The sequence below is a fragment of the Neopelma chrysocephalum genome, unplaced genomic scaffold, assembly GCF_003984885.1.
Source record: "Neopelma chrysocephalum unplaced genomic scaffold, ASM398488v2 Primary Assembly neopelma1_65, whole genome shotgun sequence".
Classification (NCBI taxonomy): domain Eukaryota; kingdom Metazoa; phylum Chordata; class Aves; order Passeriformes; family Pipridae; genus Neopelma; species Neopelma chrysocephalum.
In genome coordinates this window covers 4,933,723-4,954,631 of record NW_020897722.1, presented here as the reverse complement: position 1 = coordinate 4,954,631, position 20,909 = coordinate 4,933,723, and the positions used below count along the sequence as shown (strand labels likewise).

The 20,909-nt window shown below is 43.6% G+C and overlaps 1 protein-coding gene across 1 annotated transcript; it reads left to right on the top strand.

Annotated features, from left to right (window-relative positions):
• Positions 1-3,821: 3,821 nt before the first annotated feature.
• On the top strand, positions 3,822-20,024 carry EIF3B (eukaryotic translation initiation factor 3 subunit B). The gene is made up of 19 exons (XM_027683718.1): positions 3,822-4,371; positions 7,529-7,721; positions 8,597-8,716; positions 8,807-8,864; positions 9,509-9,637; positions 10,648-10,805; positions 11,433-11,564; positions 11,665-11,731; positions 12,270-12,316; positions 13,120-13,330; positions 13,872-13,944; positions 14,404-14,526; positions 15,031-15,109; positions 15,954-16,092; positions 16,569-16,694; positions 17,171-17,248; positions 17,716-17,824; positions 18,279-18,396; positions 19,442-20,024. The coding sequence occupies exons 1-18, from the start codon at positions 3,879-3,881 to the stop codon at positions 18,380-18,382; spliced, it is 2,439 nt and encodes an 812-aa protein (XP_027539519.1). The 5' UTR covers positions 3,822-3,878; the 3' UTR covers positions 18,383-18,396; positions 19,442-20,024.
• Positions 20,025-20,909: the final 885 nt, after the last annotated feature.

Here is a 20,909-nt window from a genome sequence, read left to right as displayed (position 1 = left end):
TAAGGCACATATGGTTTTCCTGAAAACACCATCAAACAAGCAAAAATCTGTATAGATTCTGGACCTCCAGATTGAGATATTACCAATCCATAATAAGGCTTTATGTTTTCAATATCCAAAGTATTGGATGCATTCACTAATTAATGTTCCTGATATTTCTTAGTCATGGGAAGATAAATGGTTATGTCCACCGTATGCAGAGAGAACTAAACCAGAAAATTACGAAGTGAGAATTATTTCAGGTGTAATTGCAACCATAAGGCTCCCCCTTGAAACTTTCTGTGCTGCTACAAAGATGTGAATGAGTCGAGTGATTCTCCTTCTCCTCCTCCCTCAGTGCTGTTCCAGCTCAGTCCCAGAGCGTGGGTGCAGACGAAAGCTGGGTATAAAATTAGAAAAGCACGGCATTATTTGAGCTGAGAGGCCCTTCAAATCATGTTTGTACAGCAGCAGAGCAGTTTTGCATGCTCAGCACTTCTGAAAACTAAGCCCCACAGGATTTTTCGCCTATATAGCATTTTTTGAGAAAATGAATAGAGGAATCAACACGTTCTCATTTAGCTATAGATTTTTGATTGGTCTGTACTTAAGCTAATAGCATAACTATTTATTTGGTATAAATAAGACATTCTCAACTGAAGATTGCTTTGGAGTCTTGAAGAAAAATACTGTGAAAAATAATTCAATTGCAGAAATAATTTTTGAACAGGGCCAGAAAGACTCTGCTTGACATAAGTCATTGAACACTTCCAGATTCACTGTAACTGCAGTGAAAGCTTCTGGAAAACCTCGAGCATAAAGAAACAATAAAATAAAAAGGGCACATGTCATAGAATCACGGAATCACAGAATGGTTTCAGTTGGAAGGGACCTTAAAGATCCTCTAGTTCCACCCCCTGCCATGGGCAGGGACACCTTCCACCAGTCCAGGTTGCTCCAAGCCCCATCCAACCTGGCTTTGAACATTCCCAGGAATGGGGCAGCCACAGCTTCTCTGGGCAACCTGTGCCAGGGCCTCACTACCCTCACAGGGAAGAGTTTTTCTCTAATATCTAACCTAACCCTGCCCTCTGTCAGTGTGAAGCCGTTCCCCCTTGTCCTGTCACTCCAGGCCTTTGTAAAACATCTCTCTCCACCTTTCTTCAGGCACTGGAAGGGGCTGCAATTAGGTCACCCCACTTCCAGGCTGAACAATCCCAATTCTCTCAGCCTTTCCTCACAGTAGAGGTGCTCCACCCCTCTGATCATCTTGGTGTCTTTTCTGGGCTCACTCCCACAGCTCCATGTCCTTCCTGTGCTGGGACCCCAGAGCTGGAGGCAGCTCTGCTGGGGGGTCTCCCCAGAGCGGGGCAGAACCAGCAGAGTCCAGGTGACCAATGTAATGCATAAGCAGGTCCCCACCCGAGGCCCTGCCTCATTCCAGGCACGTCCTGTCAGTATTAGATAGAATTTCATACAAGAGCTTGCTTACTCCTTCAGAATTCAGTTTAGGAAGCAGAGCTGTCAGCTCCGCTATTCTCAGATCACCTGCACACAGTGAAATTCATGAGGCTGGTTTGACTTGTGCTATAAAAAGCCATTCCCGCTAGATTTCCTTCCCCAGATTTCCCATTGATTGGGAGTTTTGCATGTGGAATGCTTAAAGGAACAGGCTTCAGCTGCCAGTGCCAAAATCTGGTTTTAAAAGTTGTTCCACTTCCCCTCAGATTGCTGAGTGAGGACTGGAGGAAAAAGAACAGCAGTGAGATAAAACAGAGACTGAGGGGAAATTTCAACAGAAGAAAGGAAAGGGGGAAGGAAGGAAGAGCAGATAAATCAGAAGTTGCTGAAAAGTACAGGAAAATGCCAAGAACAGCCCATGCAAAGTCAGGGAAAGGAGGAGCCAACGTTTAGATCCAGAGTTTAACCAAAGTGACTGGAAAAGTGCAAACAGGAAGAAAGGTAATTGCAGAAATTGCACATTCCAGCAATACAGACAACTGTGGGGGTGGTGAAACACGAGGAACAGAGACCACATACACACTCCTGAAGAGCCATGGTATACTGAGGACCCAGCTGGGACTATGAACGGAATGGCAGCACCTCCTCCCTCACATTTGGAGAAACATGTGGTTGTGATGGCAGGAAACAGCATTCTCTGTTCACTTCAGCGTGTCGATGCTTCTGCTGACTGGGGAGTCAAAGTCTGGTCAGCTACCATGATATAATGAGAGGGAAAAAATAGCCGCACAAAGTGCCAGTCATCGTTTCCATTCATACGTGCTGCCCGTGGCTCCAGCAAGGAATGGACACGCTCGGCGAACGGAGTGTGAGTGGAGCTCGGCTGCCATCGTGTGACTGCCGGATAAATCACACACGGGGCTGTCCTTTGCTTCGTATCATCTTCCCTCGAGACTTTATCAAAACATGAGAGATACTGCAACGGGGTCTGCATTTACAATGCCAAGTACGATACCTGCTCTGTTCTTCTCATGTTTGTTTGTTTGTTTGTTTTAATGCTGGCGTTTTTACTGTTTTGATGATGGGCTAAAAAAATTAAACCACCAAAAGTCCTACTCAACACGCAAGTGTTCACCTCCGAAGAGGGCACAGAACTTTCCTCGAGAACTCTTCTGAGCTTTTTCCTCTACAGTTGTCACCTCAGGAAGGCAAATTCCAAGTTCCCTTAGGCACTTCGAACATCCTGTATTAGCACACATGCTGGAAAAAGTGACACTACGTATTTTTCCTCAGCTTGAGGTGCCCGGGACGGAAGGCAGTGGTTTAATCGATAACGTGGGGCCAGGTCTCTCTGATGGTCAGCCACGTTGGTAGCCGGTGTGAGAGATAGATACAAGTTTTAAAACCATTTTAAAACCATCCTAAAACGCCAGGACTGTGCACTGTGACCCCTCAGATCACTGTCCCTACTGAGTGTCCGACTGCACCGGGACGTCACCGCCCCTCTGAAGGCCTCTAGCGCTAACCGGGGCGTGCAGCGGTGCCAGGGCATGGCCCCCCTCACCTTGTACCTCACGGAAAATGTTATTTAAACCCCATAAAGGCCTCGTAGGGATTAACAGAGCGCTGGGAGGCGGTGTGCGAGGACGTGCCCCTTCAGACCCCACCGCCGCCATCTCGCCCGGCTGATGTGGCGCTGCCGCCGGACCGCACCACGGGGCCCCGCCACCGCGGGGGTGGGCGCTGGCTCCCCGCGCTCACCTCCCTCCAGCACAAACGCGGCGGTGTCCGTGCAGCGCCCCGCGCCTCCCCTCTCCGCACCAGCTTGGTAGCGCCCGCGCGCGCGCCCCGCCAGCCTTCGGGCGAGCCCATGGCGGACGGTTTGTAGGGGGGAGACGGAGCGGGTTTCGCGCCAGTGCGCTCTCCTGTCACCGCCTGCGCAGCGCTGAGCAGCGGCATCCGCTGAGCGGGCGCACACGCAGGGAGGTTTCACTGTGTGCCAGTCCAGTTAAGTGTCACGGCGCCTACCGCCTCCCGAAAAATGGTTCGGCCGGGCCCAACCCCAGTAGAATGGAAGGAGGCACCATCTTGGGCTCGACCACAGCAGGCATGAAATAGGGGCGCCGGAGGTGCGGTGGGGTGAAAACGAGGGGAAGCCGCCGCTCGCTGAGGAAGATAAGGGTTGCAAAGTGTCCAGACCCTCCTGTGCACGGAGCAGGGAGAAGACGGCCGTAGTGGTGGCCGCGGCGGTGGGCGGGAGCTGCGGCGGGGACAAGGATCTCCCCCTTCCCGCCCCGCGCGCGTTGGTAGGCGCCGGCGCGCGCGGGCCGCTGGGCCTGGCGCACATGGCCCGGCCGTAGGAGCCGCCCCGCACCCCCCCCTCCGACCGACCGGGCACCGGCACCGAGCACCAGGCACCGCGCCCGCCGCCGACCCCCATGCAGGACACCGAGGAGAGCCCGGCGGCCGCCGCGCCACCCGGCGCGGAGGGCCCCGCCGAGGACCCCGAGCACACGGACGCGCCCGCGCCGCCGGCGGAGCCGCCGCCGCAGCAGCAGGAGCAGCAGGAGGAGGAGGAGGAAGAAGAGGAGGAGGAGGATAATGATGATGGAGGCGAGTCCGAGGCGCCGCCGGGGCCCCCCGAGCCGCCGCCGCCCGCCGAGGAGCCCGAGCAGGAGCAGCCGCCGGCGGAGCCGAAGCCGCCGTCCGGCCGGGAGAGCCCCGCCAAGGCCGAGCCCGAGCCCGAGGCCGAGCCCCAGGCCGGGGCCGAGCCCGCGGCGGAGCCCCAGCCCGAGCAGCCGCCGCCGGCCCAGGCCGAGCCCAGCGCGGCGCAGCAGAACGGGGAGGCCGCGCCCGCCGCCCCCGCCGAGCCCGAGGACGAGATTTCCTTCAGCGACCCCGAGGACTTCGTGGACGACATCAGCGACGAAGGTGCGGGGCGGGAGGGGCCGCGGGGGCGCTCCGGGAGCCCCGGCCCTGCCCGGAGCTGGGGGAGCCCGTGGGGGGCCGGGTGAGCCCGGGCTGGGAACGCTCTGCCCCGACCCCTGGGGATGCTGGTGGTACCCAGCGCGGTCTGCATCGCGTTAGAACATCTGTTGTTCTAAAATATGCTGTTAAAGGTGTTTTAAAATCTACTGGTAAACTTCAGGTATCAATCTCTGGGCTCCCCTCGAAGAGGGGAGTCGTCAACTCGTGCCCCTTCCCTTTGCCTCCATTAGTTGAACTCAGCTGTAAAACCAGAAGTTTTAAATGGTTGACGCGGTGGTTGCAAACTGGGTTTTCATCGTTCTCGGGGTTTTTTTCCCATGCATCCAGAGTAAAATCTGTAGGTAAAGAGCACTGTTTCAGAAGAGTTACTGTTCATGAAGATGCGATATGGGTAGTTTGTGACAAGGAAATAGGGAAAAGTTGTTTCTTGCAGTGGATAATTCCAACCCAGGTTCTTTTAAAAGTATTGAACATTGACTGCCTTAAAATGGCAAAGCTGTTGTGTAACTGCACAGACAATCAAGGAAATACCTGATTTCACCATATAGGAGTTAGAACTCTATTTTGCTGTTTTTCTGATAAATCTTTCTCGATAAATTGTCTTAGTTTTTAATTAGCAAAAGCACTTATTTAGCTAATATTTGTTCAGCATATGTGCTGTTGTAGAGACTCATCTACGTGCCTCCTGCATGTTTTGGGTCCCTTACATGTATCAGAACTAGAAAGATGTTTCTAAAGCACGTGACTGTAAATCAGTCAGTTATTTCAATTGGTGGAATAGAGGTGATACATCTGCCTTCTAGTGTTCCAGGCCTGTGTTTAGCTTAATAAAATAGCAGCCAAATATCTTAGATTAAGAAAGTGTTTGCTGTTCTCAGTATGGTAGTTGTATTGCTCTTTGAACTTGTGCATTTGTTCCTTAAAGAGACTTTGGCTTGGATTCTTTTTGTTTAGTTAAGTGTTTGCTTGATACACTTGGTCTACATCTCAGATTGTTATGTTCAGTTCTTTCTTCAGAAACTGGGCATATTTTCCGTCCTCACCTATTTTATTTGTTAATTCATTTGGCTAACTTCTCAGCTGTATGAATAATCCAGTGTTAGTGGCTGAATTACAGTGTTTAAGTTTAGTCAGTCTTGCTGGTCTGGCTTTCCCATCTGTGTGTTACTTCATGAGTTCCCTTATTGTTTTCCCCTTTATCCCGATGCCTCCCCAAGGAGAAAGGCAACCCCTCAGTGTCACTGATCAAGGCTCAGGATAACATCCACCTTCAGGAACACCTGTGAGATGGCCCAGCTTTGGGACTGGACCATCTCAGATCCATTCCCTCAGCTTTTTTTACCCAGGGTGGTGGTGACAGGGCAGAACAGCTGATCCAAGTTAAAGCAGGAGAAGGAGTGTGTGGACAACCACTTAGGTGCAATGAAGCTTTAGCTCAGATAATGACAGTGGTCCTTAAAATACTGCCAGCTGAAGATAGCCATGTACCCACCACACCCTGCTTCCCTTCTGGGTGCAATGAGAGCTGGCTAAACCAGCTTCTTACCCTTTGAAGATTCCTTTGTTCACAATTTTGAATTTAAGGCAGAGGAAGGGCACAGTGTAGGAATTTGTTTTCACTCTGTTACAGTTTTGATTCAAGACAGGGTGTTGCATTCTTGCAGAGGAATCTTAACACGCATTCCTTGGCTTGTCTGAAGGGCTACAAGGTCTTTTGTGAGAAGTGGTTGTGAAAAAATGACAAATGGAGCCTTAAAATCATCCCTTTGTGTTTTGGTTTGTTTTTTTTCTCCTTTTTTTTTCATCTTGTAGACTTCTGTGGAAATGTCCTTGTGGGACATGCTTTTGTTTTATATACTTTATATTGTTAATTGTAATTCCTACATGCACATGGAGAGCATCTTTTTGAGTAATAAATATTACAAACAACAACATTCTGTGAGTATCACGTAATCTTGGTGGTAATGGCCTAAACATTTGTGAAGCCCCAGATCAGTGCAAAGCATCATGTTAATAACCTGTTGAAGGTTAAAGTTATAGAAAGCAAAGGTTTTCTGGTGGTTCAAAGTAAGCATATTTCTCATATTTCTTCACTGCTGGAGATCTTTCCAGTGGTGTTTCTGGGCAGAATAATTTGTAGAGTTCCCAAACCAGCAAAAATCTATAAAAATGTCTTCAAAATATCAGCATATCCAACACCCTTTTTAGTTTGTTCTTATATTTTAAATATTTCTACCTGTGCTTGGATTTTTTTCCTTGTCTGTGAATGCCATATATCGTTTGAGTTTCCAAGTTTTATCTTTGTTCAAATTCAGAAGTATAGTGGCGTGAACTTATTTTCTGTGTGGTCTTGTATTTTGCAATGGTTTTCACATGAAACTTACTGCAGATATTCAGGAATTAATATAATTGAAGAATATCTACAGTGTGAAAAGGTGTGTGTTGTGTCTGCACTGAAGGCTTGAATATGGCTTTAAGTGTCTTGTCTTAGACCTTTATTTTTGTGTTTAATTAAAGGTTTAGAAGGAGTGTGAGTTCTTAAACATAATTATAGTGATGCTGAGACATGCAGAGCTTCCAGTATGGCAGATAGTTTTGAATTATGCTAAAACTTGTGTAATTCAGGAAGAAGGTACATGGTACTTTTTTTTTCCCTCGAAGTCATCTGGTTATAATTCGAGCAAGGGAACTGAGCAGAGTTTGGGTAGTAAATCTTACAGTTGTCTGTGCTGTTGTCAGTTTTGAGGACTTTGTGAGTCAGTTCCATCTCCTGAAAAAGAAGGTAATAGTGCAGGTGTTGATGATCACAATGTAAGGTATTTCTTTAACAAAGACTTCAAGAGTTGGCAGCTTGAAATTTGTCACAAAGCCACGTAATCGTGTCACTGAGGCAGGAAGTGCTGTTGGAGTGTTGTGTGTTCCCTTCAGTGGTTTCTCTGATAGAATATTCATTCACTGCCAAGTTTCTTAAATAATTCTTTAAATTTCCTCATATTTGGAGCCGTTCTGTTCTGTTACTCTCACTATTCTTTCCATCTTGGTCTTCCTCCTTCACATTGCAGACGGGTGCTTTAGTTTCCTGTGTGTGCTGTCTTTGCAGAACTGCTTGGTGATATACTGAAAGATCAGCCACAGGAAGCAGATGGGATAGACTCGGTGATCGTCGTGGATAACGTTCCCCAGGTTGGGCCAGACCGACTTGAGAAACTGAAGAATGTCATCCACAAAATATTTTCCAAGTTTGGTAAAATTATCAATGAATTTTATCCAGAAGCAGACGGAAAAACAAAAGGGTAAGTCGTGATAACTCCAACTAACAGGATTGAAGCACAGCTCTGACTTTGCCTTGGTTATTGATGTCAATACTTTATGGCCAGTTTTTATGGTCACCTCATAGTCATTATTATCACCTGCTTCTACCTTAGTCTGTACAATCCTGACATCTCATCTCAGTGACAGACAAGTGTATGAGGGAGCTGAGAAGTTTAATAGCTCATTAGGCTCCAATGTGGAGCATGGCGGGAATTAATTATGGAAACAGTTTAGCTGGGTTTGGAAGACAGATTTGGAAGGCATAAAAAAGTGAGTTTTGTGGAGTGGATAGGTTGTTGGTTCTATGAGGTCAGTGTGAGAAGGATGAGAAAATTATTCAGTCCCTATGTTCATGCCTCTCTTTGAGGCAGTGTCTGATAGTGTTCAGGATACTGTTAGTTTTCAGTCTGCTGGGCTACCAGCTGGGTTGGATCAGTGGCCAGAAGGAAGCTGAGTTGTGTAATTGAAACAAGAGTCCTGCTTTGCTGTGCCTGTGACAGCAACAGTTACAACTCCTAAACGTGATGTGTCATTCAGCTGGGAAGAGCTGCAGACATAACTTGCCTGTTCCTGGCTCTCATTGTTGTCCTGTGTTGTGTTGAATTTGCATTCATCACTGACTCTGGCCCATTCAGAAAGGATATCTGATTAATTGAGGTCAGGCCCGTACAGCTAAAAAGTGCATGTGTGCCTGTGGCCAAAATGGAGATTAATTGCTTTTGACCCTAATTGGCTAGGGACAAGACAACAAGTTATTTTGTAGATTCTCTGTACTGAATTCTTAATTTATCCCCATTATTATGAGCTGCTTCTGTAGTCAACAATGTCTTCCTGCTTTGGTCTTCCTTCCCTGTAGGTACATCTTTCTGGAGTACATGTCTCCATCTCACGCAGTGGATGCTGTGAAGAACGCAGATGGATACAAACTGGATAAGCAGCACACCTTCAGAGTCAACCTTTTCACAGACTTTGATAAGTGAGTGCAGCCACTGTGGGTATCTGTAGATTTGGGATTTCTAATCAGGAGTGCCTGTGTGGAGTGTAACCAGCCTAATTGCTCTTTCAGGTACATGACAATCAGTGATGAGTGGGAAATCCCTGAGAAACAGCCATTTAAGGATTTGGTAAGGAATTTCTGGAAAAGTGGAAAGAATATTCAGCATAATATTAAATGATTGCTTCATTGCTGGAGTGTCCATGTGAAAATAGAAGCGATGTGTTCATAGTGTTATAAGTAGCAGTAGTGATCACATGCTCCTGTTCCTTAGTTTTCACTGCCATGAAGTGACAGGAAGAACTTTGTGGTTCTGCTTAGTAGTTCCACATAGTGTAAAGCATAAGAGTAAATAATAGTTTTGCACAAATAATTTAAAAATAGATTTTCAAAAGCATCTTTTTGTATTTTTAATTGTTTGAGGCAAACTTTGGTGTTTGTTACCAGTAACTTTGTGAATGGTCTGGTGGAAGAAGGGATAGGGTTTTAAAAAAAAAAATTAACAACAAACCAAATAAGATATTTTACACAAGAAATATTAAACATCATCAGACCACCTTGAAGGTCCACCTGTTCATGATGTGCTCTCTTAGCCTCCATTATCCAGTAGTTGGAGTTCTTTAATTTCACTTCAAGAACATGCTTGGCAGTGGTAAGACCCCAAAGTTACACACTCTGGTGAGACCAACGTCCCCCTGCCAGGTAGATACTAATTTGGGGAACTTGTCTTAGCCTTTGACTCACTAATAATCTTCTTGCTTCTCTTTTTCTTAGGGGAATCTCCGATACTGGTTGGAAGATCCTGATTGTAGGGATCAGTACAGTGTCATCTTTGAGTCAGGAGACCGGACCTCCATTTTTTGGAATGACATCAAGGAACCTGTTCAAATTGAGGACAGAGCAGTGAGTGTCCTGGAAGTGCTGTACATGGCAGATACACTGTCAGTCTCCTTCCTTCATATTATGACATTGCAGCTTTTTAATTAAAAAAAAATCTTTTTCCCATTGCTGAAATACTTCTCCTTGTGAAGAGTGGTGAAACCACATCATTTAGAATTAGACTTAGCTGCTTAGGTGAAAGAAATGTGGAGTGAACTTTTGGAGTTTGTGGTAGTGTTTGGTTTTTTTTAACTGGTGAATGATGCCTGTTAGTTTCCTTCATCTCTCTGTTACAGGTGATTCAGAAAGACCTGAAATGCAAAGTCAGAGTTTGAGGAGCACTAGTCATTAGAGCTGAATGTGTACCTATGTTTGCTGCTTCAGATGACTTCTTGCTTTTATGCTGACTACAGAGGTGTTAAAGAGGAATAGCTGGTTTGGTAGTGGCATATAAAAGGGAGAGTTAGTCTGCCTGTCTGCTGCAGGCACTTGACTTGCTGGGAACTGTTAGGACCCAGCAGCATTTTCCTTAATAACCATTGTGCATTACAGTAGAAAGAAGTTGGCTTTGGGATGGTGAGAATATTTGCTCATCACCATGGTCACTGACTGTGCTCTGTATTGCTGAAACCTCTCTAACTTAGCTGAAGATAGAGAGCTGTGTTGTTAAGAAATTTGAAATACCCTTCCTTCTGAGAAAAGTTGTTACCAGGGCTGAAAGACAACAAGGCCTGTTAGGTGGGTTTAGTTGTTATTATACAAAGGTTGTCACTGTTCCTGAAATATGTTTTTGGCGATCAGTAAGTTGAAAAGGTCTCTACTGACAGTCTTCAACCTGAAGAATAAGTACACATACCTTATGTGCATGAAATTAAACTCCACAGCTGGTCCAAGGTATCACGAATTCTAAGACCTTCACCTAGTAAATGGATTTTCAGAATGTGATGCTGCAAGCCACACACTAATTCTTTCCCTGTTTTTGGGAATACAACATGAAATTAAACCTTTGCGTGTGTTTTCTTTTTTTAAATCAGAGGTGGACGGAGACCTACGTGCGTTGGTCCCCAAAAGGTACCTACTTGGCCACGTTCCACCAGAGAGGCATCGCACTGTGGGGTGGAGAGAAGTTCAAGCAGATTCAGAGGTTTAGTCACCAAGGAGTGCAGCTTATTGACTTCTCACCTTGTGAAAGGTATGGAGCGTGGCATTGGGCTAAGGGATTAAAAGCATGAGGCATTAGTAGCATCCTCCAAATCTGTAGTGCTGAAACAAATTCCTTAAGCCTTCTTTAACATTAAAGAGCTCTTCAGAGAAGGCTAAAATAATTCCAGGACTGAGATGCATCTTCTGTTGATAGTTTTCAAATAAGATATTTGGAAGCAGTTAGGTTTTATGCTTTATTGTGTTAAAGAGAGGTTATCTATCTTTAAATGGAGAAGTTTTGCAAACCTGTAGTTTGGGTTGGATAAGGTCAGTGGATTCATGTTTGGTTCAAAACCAATGAAGTTCTTGTGTCAAAGCTATATGATAGGTAACAGTGTATTTGATGAGTTCCCCTTTCTTGTAACATCAACATGGGAAGACTTGCACATAAATCTGGAGTCTTTTCACCCAGAGGGATGCCAGGGAAATACTGTGTCTTGGAAGCTTTCTCCTCCTTTGTTGTGCTGTTCCTATTTTTCCTTCCTCTCTGAAAAATCCCTTTAGAGAAACTGCTGTTTGAAAGTGCGTGGTATTTAAATATTACTTGGATGAAAGCCTTGTGGTGCTGACATACAGGATGAAGTTCCAATTGTGAAATTAATTATTTCTTTTGTAGGTATTTAGTGACCTTCAGCCCTTTGATGGACACACAGGATGACCCTCAGGCCATCATCATCTGGGATATTCTGACTGGCCAAAAGAAGCGAGGATTCCACTGTGAAAACTCAGCTCACTGGCCTATTTTTAAGTAGGTTGAGAAGCAGGATTAGAGTAGAGAGTTGTAGTCCCAGACTTCGTTTATTAAAAAGGCAGTTCCAAATTAATTTTATTTTTTCTTTTTTGCTTAGATGGAGTCATGATGGTAAATTCTTTGCTCGAATGACTTCAGATACCCTCAGCATCTATGAAACACCTGTAAGTTCTTCCTTTTTTTTTTTTTTAATAATTATTGCATTACAATGTCAGTCTTTCCTATGGTTTTCAGTAATGCACTTTAGAGCTGGGCTGAGAGGGAAGAAATCAATTTGCTCTTGTTCTTTGCTGGGTGAAAAACTTTAGCTGAGTGTGACAGTAAATTTCACACTACATATCTAGAAGGATTAGACAGCTCAATATACTACTTATAAGAATCAGTAGGATCAAGGTTATGTGATTCTTCCCAGCTCTCAGTAGCAGATGAGTGCCAAAGTACCCAAAAAGCACTATAAATTGCAGCCTAATCTATTCTATTTTGCTTTATCATTCAGGCTGCTGTACCTACTAATTATCTACAACAATTTTTATTTTGTTTGTGATTGTGGTTACATATGTTTATAATAAAAAATAGTGATGCAGGAGCTCTGAAAGCTACAGAATTTCCTAGTTTCTGTGGTCTAGTGATGAGAGTAGAAGGTATATGTGTAAATATAAGAATGCTGCTAACTTCAAAATTTATCCTTCTCTCCTCTTTTAGTCTATGGGTTTGTTGGACAAAAAGAGCTTGAAAATCAATGGGATAAGGTGAGTCTATTCCTTTGTAAACATGATTGCTCTTTTTAGTTGTAATCTTTTTTTCTGGGGCTTTGTAATGGCGAGGGGAATCTTTAGACTGTTGACTAGAGCAAAAGGCCTTCTATGCTGAGGTGGTCAAATTAGACAAAGTGGGGAAAAGAAATGGGAAACTCTCCATTCATCAGTGAACACAGTTGACAGCTTCTGTGCTTTGAAATGCTCTGTGGTACTGCTTAATCCAGGGTCTAGCTTGGGAGTCCTGTTCCTTGTCTACCAAATCAGACTGGAATGCAGTTTGTTAGGGAATATCTCCCTAACAGGGTTGGTGTGCTGGCTTAGAGCAGTGTGCTGTGTACTGCCTGGTTTGTGCTTGTCTGCCCAAGAGACACTGACTCCTGTGAGAGTTTTTGAAGTACCTCTCTGTAAAGCAACAAGAAAATTAAGTGTATCCAGGTGCAAGAAGATTCTCACCAGGGTAATTTAATAGAGTTGGTTTTTGGGGGTTTTTTTGGCTCATTGGTTTAATCAGCCTGGTTTTAGATCTTTGGTGGTCCCTCTGTGTGTCACCCCTGCTTTTCAGTAAAATGTACTGTCCTGATAACATTGGTGATATAGCAAATTTAAATAGCAGTTTAAAAATTTGGTTTGGTGTGTTATATGTAAGGTTATTAAGTTGCCCTCAGTTACTGCCTTTTATATTGAGAGTTGATATTTGTCTGCAACATTCAGATACAGTGAGAGAAAATGGTTTCTGCTTGTAGTATCTCTTAACTAAAAATTAAAATGGCCTATTTTTAACTTTGTTCCTGTAGAGATTTCTCATGGTCTCCAGGTGGTAACATAATTGCTTTCTGGGTGCCTGAGGACAAAGACATCCCAGCAAGAGTGACTTTGATGCAGCTGCCTTCTAGACAAGAAATTCGTGTGCGGAATTTGTTCAACGTAGTAGATTGTAAACTGCACTGGCAGAAGAACGGGGACTACCTGTGTGTGAAGGTAGACAGGACTCCCAAAGGCACACAGGTAGGTGGATTCTGATTTTATTGGTAAAATTTGGTTGTATCTCATGCTGACAGTACTGTCTTTTAATATAGACAGTGTAAACTGTATCACACAAAAGCTATTTTTCTTTTTTTTTTTTTTCCCTTTTGAATTTGAAGCAAAGAGGAAAATCTGTGTTAGTGATTGTATCCAGGATTTGCTTTGACTTTAGTGGCCTCTTGGACTTGGGTGAGAGCTCTGTGGCTCACTTGTTTTCCTGCTCACACTTAAGCAGCTGTTCACGCAGCACAATGTGCCATATGTTTATCTGTCCTAATTAAATTTCATAACAGTCTGAAAAGCAACAAATGCTTTTGTACAATTATTAATTTATTCTTTATCAGAACAGAGAAATTTGGAATGTGTTTGGTAAGGAGGTGTGTATCTGCTCTCATTAAAGGAACAAACCTTGACTCTCTCATCATGACAGGCTAATTGTGTAGTTGTCCTTCTACACCTAGTGATAAAATTATTTACTCTGCTCTTTTTGTGCTGGATAAAAAGCTGATTTTGGCCTTTACAGGGAGTAGTGACCAACTTTGAAATATTCCGCATGAGAGAGAAACAGGTGCCAGTGGATGTGGTAGAAATGAAAGGTAATGCCACGTATTTCCTTACTTTTGAGATTTAACTCTCTTGTATGGACACTTCTGTGTTTCTTAGAAATTCCTGTCAGCATTTGACATAATTAGGGAATTAACTCTTGGGAGCTAATTTATTAATGTGCAGGACATTTCCTGTAAAAATGAGAAATCAAAACTTCTGTTGCTATTGGGGCTTGTGACTGACTTGAAAAGGTATGAAACCGAAAATGTCTTAGTAATGACATATTAATATAATAATGACTGTATTTTGTAGAAGATGGAGGACTGTGGAGCTATAGTTGGAAACACTTCCCATAGCTCCCTGCAATTGCCTTATCAACCTGTGTTTTAAAAGACAGTCTATTAACTGAAGGGTTCCCTCTCTTAAGCATCTCGGTTTTCTTTGGTAACTGCTTGAAACCAGAGGTTTGTATTATCCTTTGACAGAGTTTTAACTCCTTTTCTTTACAGAAAGCATCATAGCCTTTGCTTGGGAACCAAATGGAAGCAAGTTTGCTGTGTTGCATGGAGAAACTCCACGAATTTCAGTTTCCTTTTACCACGTTAAAAACAATGGGAAAATAGAACTCATAAGTAAGTGACCGAAAACCAAGTGAAAGTGCAGGTACTAAGCATTTTGCATGGCAATAGATGCAGTGAACTCAAAATAGTGGCTGTTTTTGGTGGGTAGTGTGGGAGTTGCTGCTATGTCTGCCACTGTATTCCAGAAATTAACTTCCTGGTGACAACTAAACTGTTACCAGAGTAAGCCCAGTGCCTGGGAATAAAAGGCCTACGAGTCACAATCATTTTTGTGGCTTTGGGAAGCTCATGTGAGGCAATAGCACAGATTTGGCTCACTTTAGATAAAATTTATTCCCAAGAATGTGTTGGGGTCTTCTGATCTCTTTTATCTGCCAGCTTTGGATGTCCTGGTGCTACTGCATTTTGTCTGTACAAGTGAAGAGCTAAGGGCTGTTAGGACTTGCTTGCAGAGTTTACAAATGACTTTTGAGGAATCAGTGGGGTTGATGCTTGTAAGATAACTGATGATGTTGGATTGAGATCTCTTTCTGAATTTGTCTGGTTTGTTTTCAGAAACGTTTGACAAACAGCAGGCGAACACGATATTCTGGAGTCCCCAAGGGCAGTTTGTAGTGTTGGCTGGCCTCAGAAGGTGAGTATTTCAGAGGCTGCTGAACATCACCACTTCCATTTTAAGGAGGAAGAGAGCTAGAGTATCTCACCCAGAGGTGTTTAGTGTCCCTGTGAGTGTTGATTACTGTGTAATCCTGATACAGCTTTGCAAAAGCAAAGGAAGAGCAGAGGTGCAACTTCATGATGTAGCTTAGTCCTTTGTACCTTTCACTTGCTATTTTTTGCCACACCAAATGGAGAATGTATTTTTCAACAGAAAAGTGGATATTAAGAAACACCTTTTAGCTGTTAAATACTGACTCTCAGCTAATCCAGTTTGCACCATGCATGTGGCTCTTATGCATTTGTTGTTGCTGTAGCTTTGTGCCCCTTCATGGGCAATACCTGTTAATGACAGTGCTATTTTGTAAAATAGTTACCAGGAGCTTCATTTCAGAGCAAGCAAAAATGATTGTTATTAACCAGTCGAGTAATATTTGCCTTCACATGCTTTGGGACAAGCGCTGTGTTCATCTTAGAATTCTTTTTTTTCTTTAATCTCTTCATCACTGCTAAAATATGTCTAAGCACGTGGTTTTTAAGCTTTGATTTTAACTTGCCTAGAGTATGTTTTCACTCTGACTTTAAGCCATTTTATTTGTAGTCTTAAAGGTCACTGAACATAGAAACAAAAGTGTCATTCCTACTTGGAGTTTTGTTTTCATCCATCACATTATTTCCTAGCCACAGAACCTGTCTCTTGGTTGCGGTGGAAGTTTATCTTTGTGCTGAGGAGTTTTAGGGATGCAGCTTGTGAAATGCTATAAAAAAATGACCAGGCTATATCAGTGTGTAAAACAATCTGTCCTGTTTTGTCTTTGCAGTATGAATGGTGCCTTAGCATTTGTTGATACGTCCGACTGCACCATGATGAACATCGCGGAACACTACACGGCCTCAGACGTGGAATGGGATCCCACGGGCAGATACATCGTGACTTCTGTGTCTTGGTGGAGCCACAAGGTACTGATGCCTTTTTGTCCAGAATAAGTTCTGGAAGGGCAGTTCATGAGTCTAAACTGAGTGTTCTTTTTCTGAATTTTCACCACGTCTTTAGCAGTTTAAAACTCAGTCTCCTGGTGGTCCGCACGGAACAGCAGGATTTATTGCACCTGTCATTGCTTTTGCATGCTTCCAGCCACTGCACTGTAATCCTCTCCTGTACAAATAACAGGATCTGAGACTTTAGAATATGATAGAGGATTGACGAAGTTTCAAACTGTTGTAATCTCCAGAAGGTAACTTCTTGAAAAGATTCAGTGGAACAAATATTTTGCTGAGGATTTTGGCTTGTGCAGGGAAGGCGCTAACAAAAACACATTCCAGTTCTCTTGACTGATGGTGCTGATTTTCTAAAAAAAGACCCTTAAGAGGTGGAGTGAGGACTACATGGTGAAGTTATAGCTTACCTTGGCTGAGCTGGTGCACTTCTCTTCCAGGTGGACAATGCCTATTGGTTATGGACCTTCCAAGGCCGTCTGCTTCAGAAAAACAATAAAGACAGGTTCTGTCAGCTGCTCTGGAGACCACGACCAGCTACCCTGCTCAGTGAGGATCAGATAAAGGTGGTGTATTCCACTTTGTGCTGACATTGATTTGGTGTATAAGCATACTTGGTTTCTTCTTCTTAAGGATGAGGCTTGTTATGCAACTACCTTTTGCCCTGAATGTGTGAACAAACATATTTCTGTACAAGACCTCACTTCTGGGAATGGCTGTAAATATTAACTGTATTTTAAGCTCAAAATAGAAATGGTTACCAGTTGTTCTTTAAGTTAGGGTACAGTGTAAAGTTATAAATAATACTCAAATTGTATTTAGCTATCCAGACTTCACTGGTTGCCTGTGTACAGAAGCATTTACATGATCCGTATGGCAGGAAAAACAAACAAAATTGTAGTAAAGGGAAATTGTCTTGCAGGGAGACGTTTTTCAAAAAAGCATAGCCTTCTTAGGCCTGCCAGAGGAGTACTTAGAGAAGCTGATGGGTGTGATTGCTAGTCTTGATACCTTAATTGAAATAAAATTATCTGTTTTACAGCAAATTAAGAAGGACCTGAAGAAATACTCGAAGATATTTGAGCAGAAGGATCGCCTGAGCCAGTCCAAAGCTTCAAAGGCAAGATACTTTTGGAATATAATGTAGATGAAACTCTTGTAACCTGTCCTTAGTTATTTTGTAACAATGAAATGCAAGTTACATTTATTTTATAACAATCATCTGTGTTCATTTGAGTCCAGATAGTTAGAGTTGGTTCAATAGGTGGTTCAGAGAGATGCTGCTGAAGTGTCAGTCAAACAATAATGAATCTGCAGAGGAACCCGTGTTACCTCGTTAAGCAAAGGTGGTAAAATTTTGGGAGTTCTTAGTGTGTTGCTTCATTAGTCTTTAAATTAAGAAAAGCTCTTCCAGTCACAAGAAAAGGACTCATCAAAACAGCTTTTTGATTACAGAAGAGAATCTTTATTCTTTCAAGTCAATAGGAAGTGTGTGTGTGTGAGAAAAAGGTTTGACTTGCTAGAGCACGTGTTGCACATGGGTTTGATTTACTGGGGAGGTTTAACCGCCTCTTGCTGCCTGTGCAGGAGTTGGTGGAGAGGAGGCGCACGATGATGGAGGAGTTCAGGAAGTACCGCAAGATGGCACAAGAGCTGTACATGGAGCAGCGGAACGAGCGCCTGGAGCTCCGCGGAGGTGAGCCATGGGCAGGGCTTGGGAAGGGCTGCTGCTGGTTAACTGCTGCTTCTCACCAAATAAATACATTGTCCTGGGGGTTCCTCCACTTCTCCTCTCCCTCTGTTTCCTGCTAAAGTGAGTCCCTTGTGCTCTGAAGGTTGTTTGTACTTTTTATTCTGAATCGTGATGGGATTTAAGGGGGGCGGGGAAAGTATTGGCTTGACCTTGGGATAAAACTGTGAAGAGATTTGGATGTTGCATTTAACCAGAAAATCCCCAGAAGCCCTGTAGTGGAAGACAGTAACGCCTTGGTTATCATTCAGTAAATTTAACATGCATTTGTTATGAGGTAAAGCACCAAGTACTTCCATTTTTCACTGCTGGTTTAAGGACTTTTTCTGCCAAGAGCATCAAATCTTTCCATTGCTGCCTTGTTTGATGTATTCAGTGTTAATATTTTTCTCCATTGCAGGGGTAGACACAGATGAGCTGGACAGCAATGTTGATGACTGGGAGGAGGAGACTGTGGAATTTTTTATCAATGAAGAAATTATTACCCTTGCAGAACCAGAGTAATTAATAAAACTGTGGTAAGATAACATAACTCTCAGTAGAGAGAAACGTTTTCAGTCAACTGTTGCTATAGATAAGATAATTTGCTTGAGAGTCTGTTGCATGGGTGTATTGTTCTTTAAGTTGGTTTGTTTTCTCTGTGGTTAGAGGGGTCAAAAGCTTTTAGAGAACTAATTGCAGACAGTTGGCTTTATGAGTTGTACTGAGCAGAGTACTCTCTATGTCCTGTTTTGCCAGAGAGATCAAACCCACAACAGTCAGGGTCAAGCTCTGAACGCAGTGTTTTGCAGGCGCTGTAAGTTCTGTCAGTAGGAGGAATTGTAGTTGGTATGAGATAGCAATTTTGCCTTTTGAGAGGTTTACATGTCAAGACCTGACAGCATTTAAATACTGTGTATTATACAGCAAGTTGGCTGTGAGCTGATACAATTTTGAGCGAACTCAGCCCTTGTTTTCTAGAGAAGTTGTCTAGAATTCAGATGGTAGCAGATTTTTGTGTACTGACTGTCATGGCTTCTTGCTGAAATCTTTTATTTAATCCAGGGCTTTCCCCAGTTGCTTTTTGTGAATTCATGTTATATATTTAACGTTGAAAATGGAGGCTACTTTCAGCCCCTTGTAGGAAACGTCCTTTAGGGAACTTAATGTGGAATTGAGGAGGAAAACTACTTTGCTAGTGAAGGCATGTATAGGATCTCACTTAAGGATGAGGAAGGGGAGACTGAAAATATGCCTTTTGCAGCTGTAAGTCACTCTGTAGCTCTTTAGCCTCCAGATATCTTAAGGAGCTCAAGTGAAACATGTACCTCTTGGAGTTGTAGAAAAATTAATAGCCTTGATACCTTCGAATATATTTGGATCTGGCTTATCTGTGTCCCTTACATGGGAAATCTTTTTATGGAAGAGAGAGGGAGAGAAGCTGCTTAATGTATGGATTTAAACAAACATGAGTTCAGGAAGAGGTGAAACACAAGCTGATGTAGCCTTTCACCAGCTGGCAGAGGTTGAGCTGTTGGTATAAAAGCACAGTAACTAACTCACCTCTTCTTTCCTTTTCTGCAGCACCACCAGATCTTGTGCTGAAAAGAAGTTTGTTCATTTTCCGAAAGCCTATATCAACTTTGGAATTCTTTATCCATATTCTTGCACTCTGGAAGGGTGGATGCATCAGATTTTCTCCATTCTGACACATTGTAGTGCCTTTAAGTCTTGCTGCCTGCTGCAGCGAGATACTGGAAAGGCGCTGCTTTTAAATCTTTATTCTTTATTTTTATTTTTTTTTTTTAGGGTTTGATTATTAATTTTTTTCTTTTTAAATCCACTACTACCAGTATTTACTTCCTGAGCCCCGTGCAGTCCTTACCAGCTGGCAGTTTTTGCCTATTGCCAGTGAGGTGGGATTCACCAATGCACCTCTGTCTCACACGCACGATGTTCCAGTTTCAGGACTCTTTCCGTGTCCCGAGGGCATGGACAGGTGTTCATTTTGTTTGGGGAAAAGTCAGCAGAACCATTTCTTGTATGATGTGTCTTAGTGTGCTGAAGCAGCACTACAGTGGGCTATATCCTCCTCCTTTCAGATTGTGAAAGGATACCTCTCCCTCAAAGAGCTGAATATGGAAATAAAAGCAGACCTATACTAAAACCAGGCTGGCTACGTGTTGTTTGTAGGGAATCTTTCCCTGAGTGATCAAAGTCAAACACACCCACAGTAATAAGAGTGTGTTTGCTATAATGACTATATGGTTCTTTTGGATTTCTTTATCTTAGTTCCTCGTGGCTCTTCCAGTTTTGTGTTGTGGTTGGTTTGTTTATTACAATGTGGTACAGCTCATTAATCTGTCAAGTTGACCTGTTCACTCTAGTGGAGTGACTGGAAAATGACTGGATTTCTGGAACTGTTTGCAAACTGATAAAAGCCTCAGGAATTACTGGGTTAGCCTGTCTTATTCTTAAGCCTTGCAAACTTCCAGAGCAGTGCTCTGTATGCACATGCCTTGTGCTCCCCGTTACAGTATCTAGTTTCATTTCCAAAGGCCTCTGTGCTCAGCGAGGAAAACTGTACCTGAAGGTGGTTGCAGCAGCTTCTCTGTATTTGTGTTTATGAGTAGGAATTCTTTCCTGGATATTGTCATTGGCCTGCTCCTTGCCCTTAGAAGGGCAGGAGGAGAATGAGGATATTCCTGTCTCCTCTCCTGGACTGGCCTGGGAAGTTGCTAAGGTCATCCCTCTTGACTGACTTCCTAAACCCTGAGCTCCCTTGTATGGCAGTTTGGGAAGCAGACAGCACCCTCTGGGCACAGGGCAGACCCAGTCAGCTGCAGGCAGCTCTGGTTCAGGGGTGTTTTCAGCACTCACTTTTTTTTGTCCTTAGGTGAGCTTGCTGTGATAGCAAATGCACAAATCCCTTGGTTAACTCCCATGGTCCCTTCACCAGGAACTTTTCAAGATGATTTTTCCATAATCATGGTAGTGACCTAGTTTCAATAGTTCACTCTTTAACCAGAGGGTGTTGTTTTTCCAGAAGTCT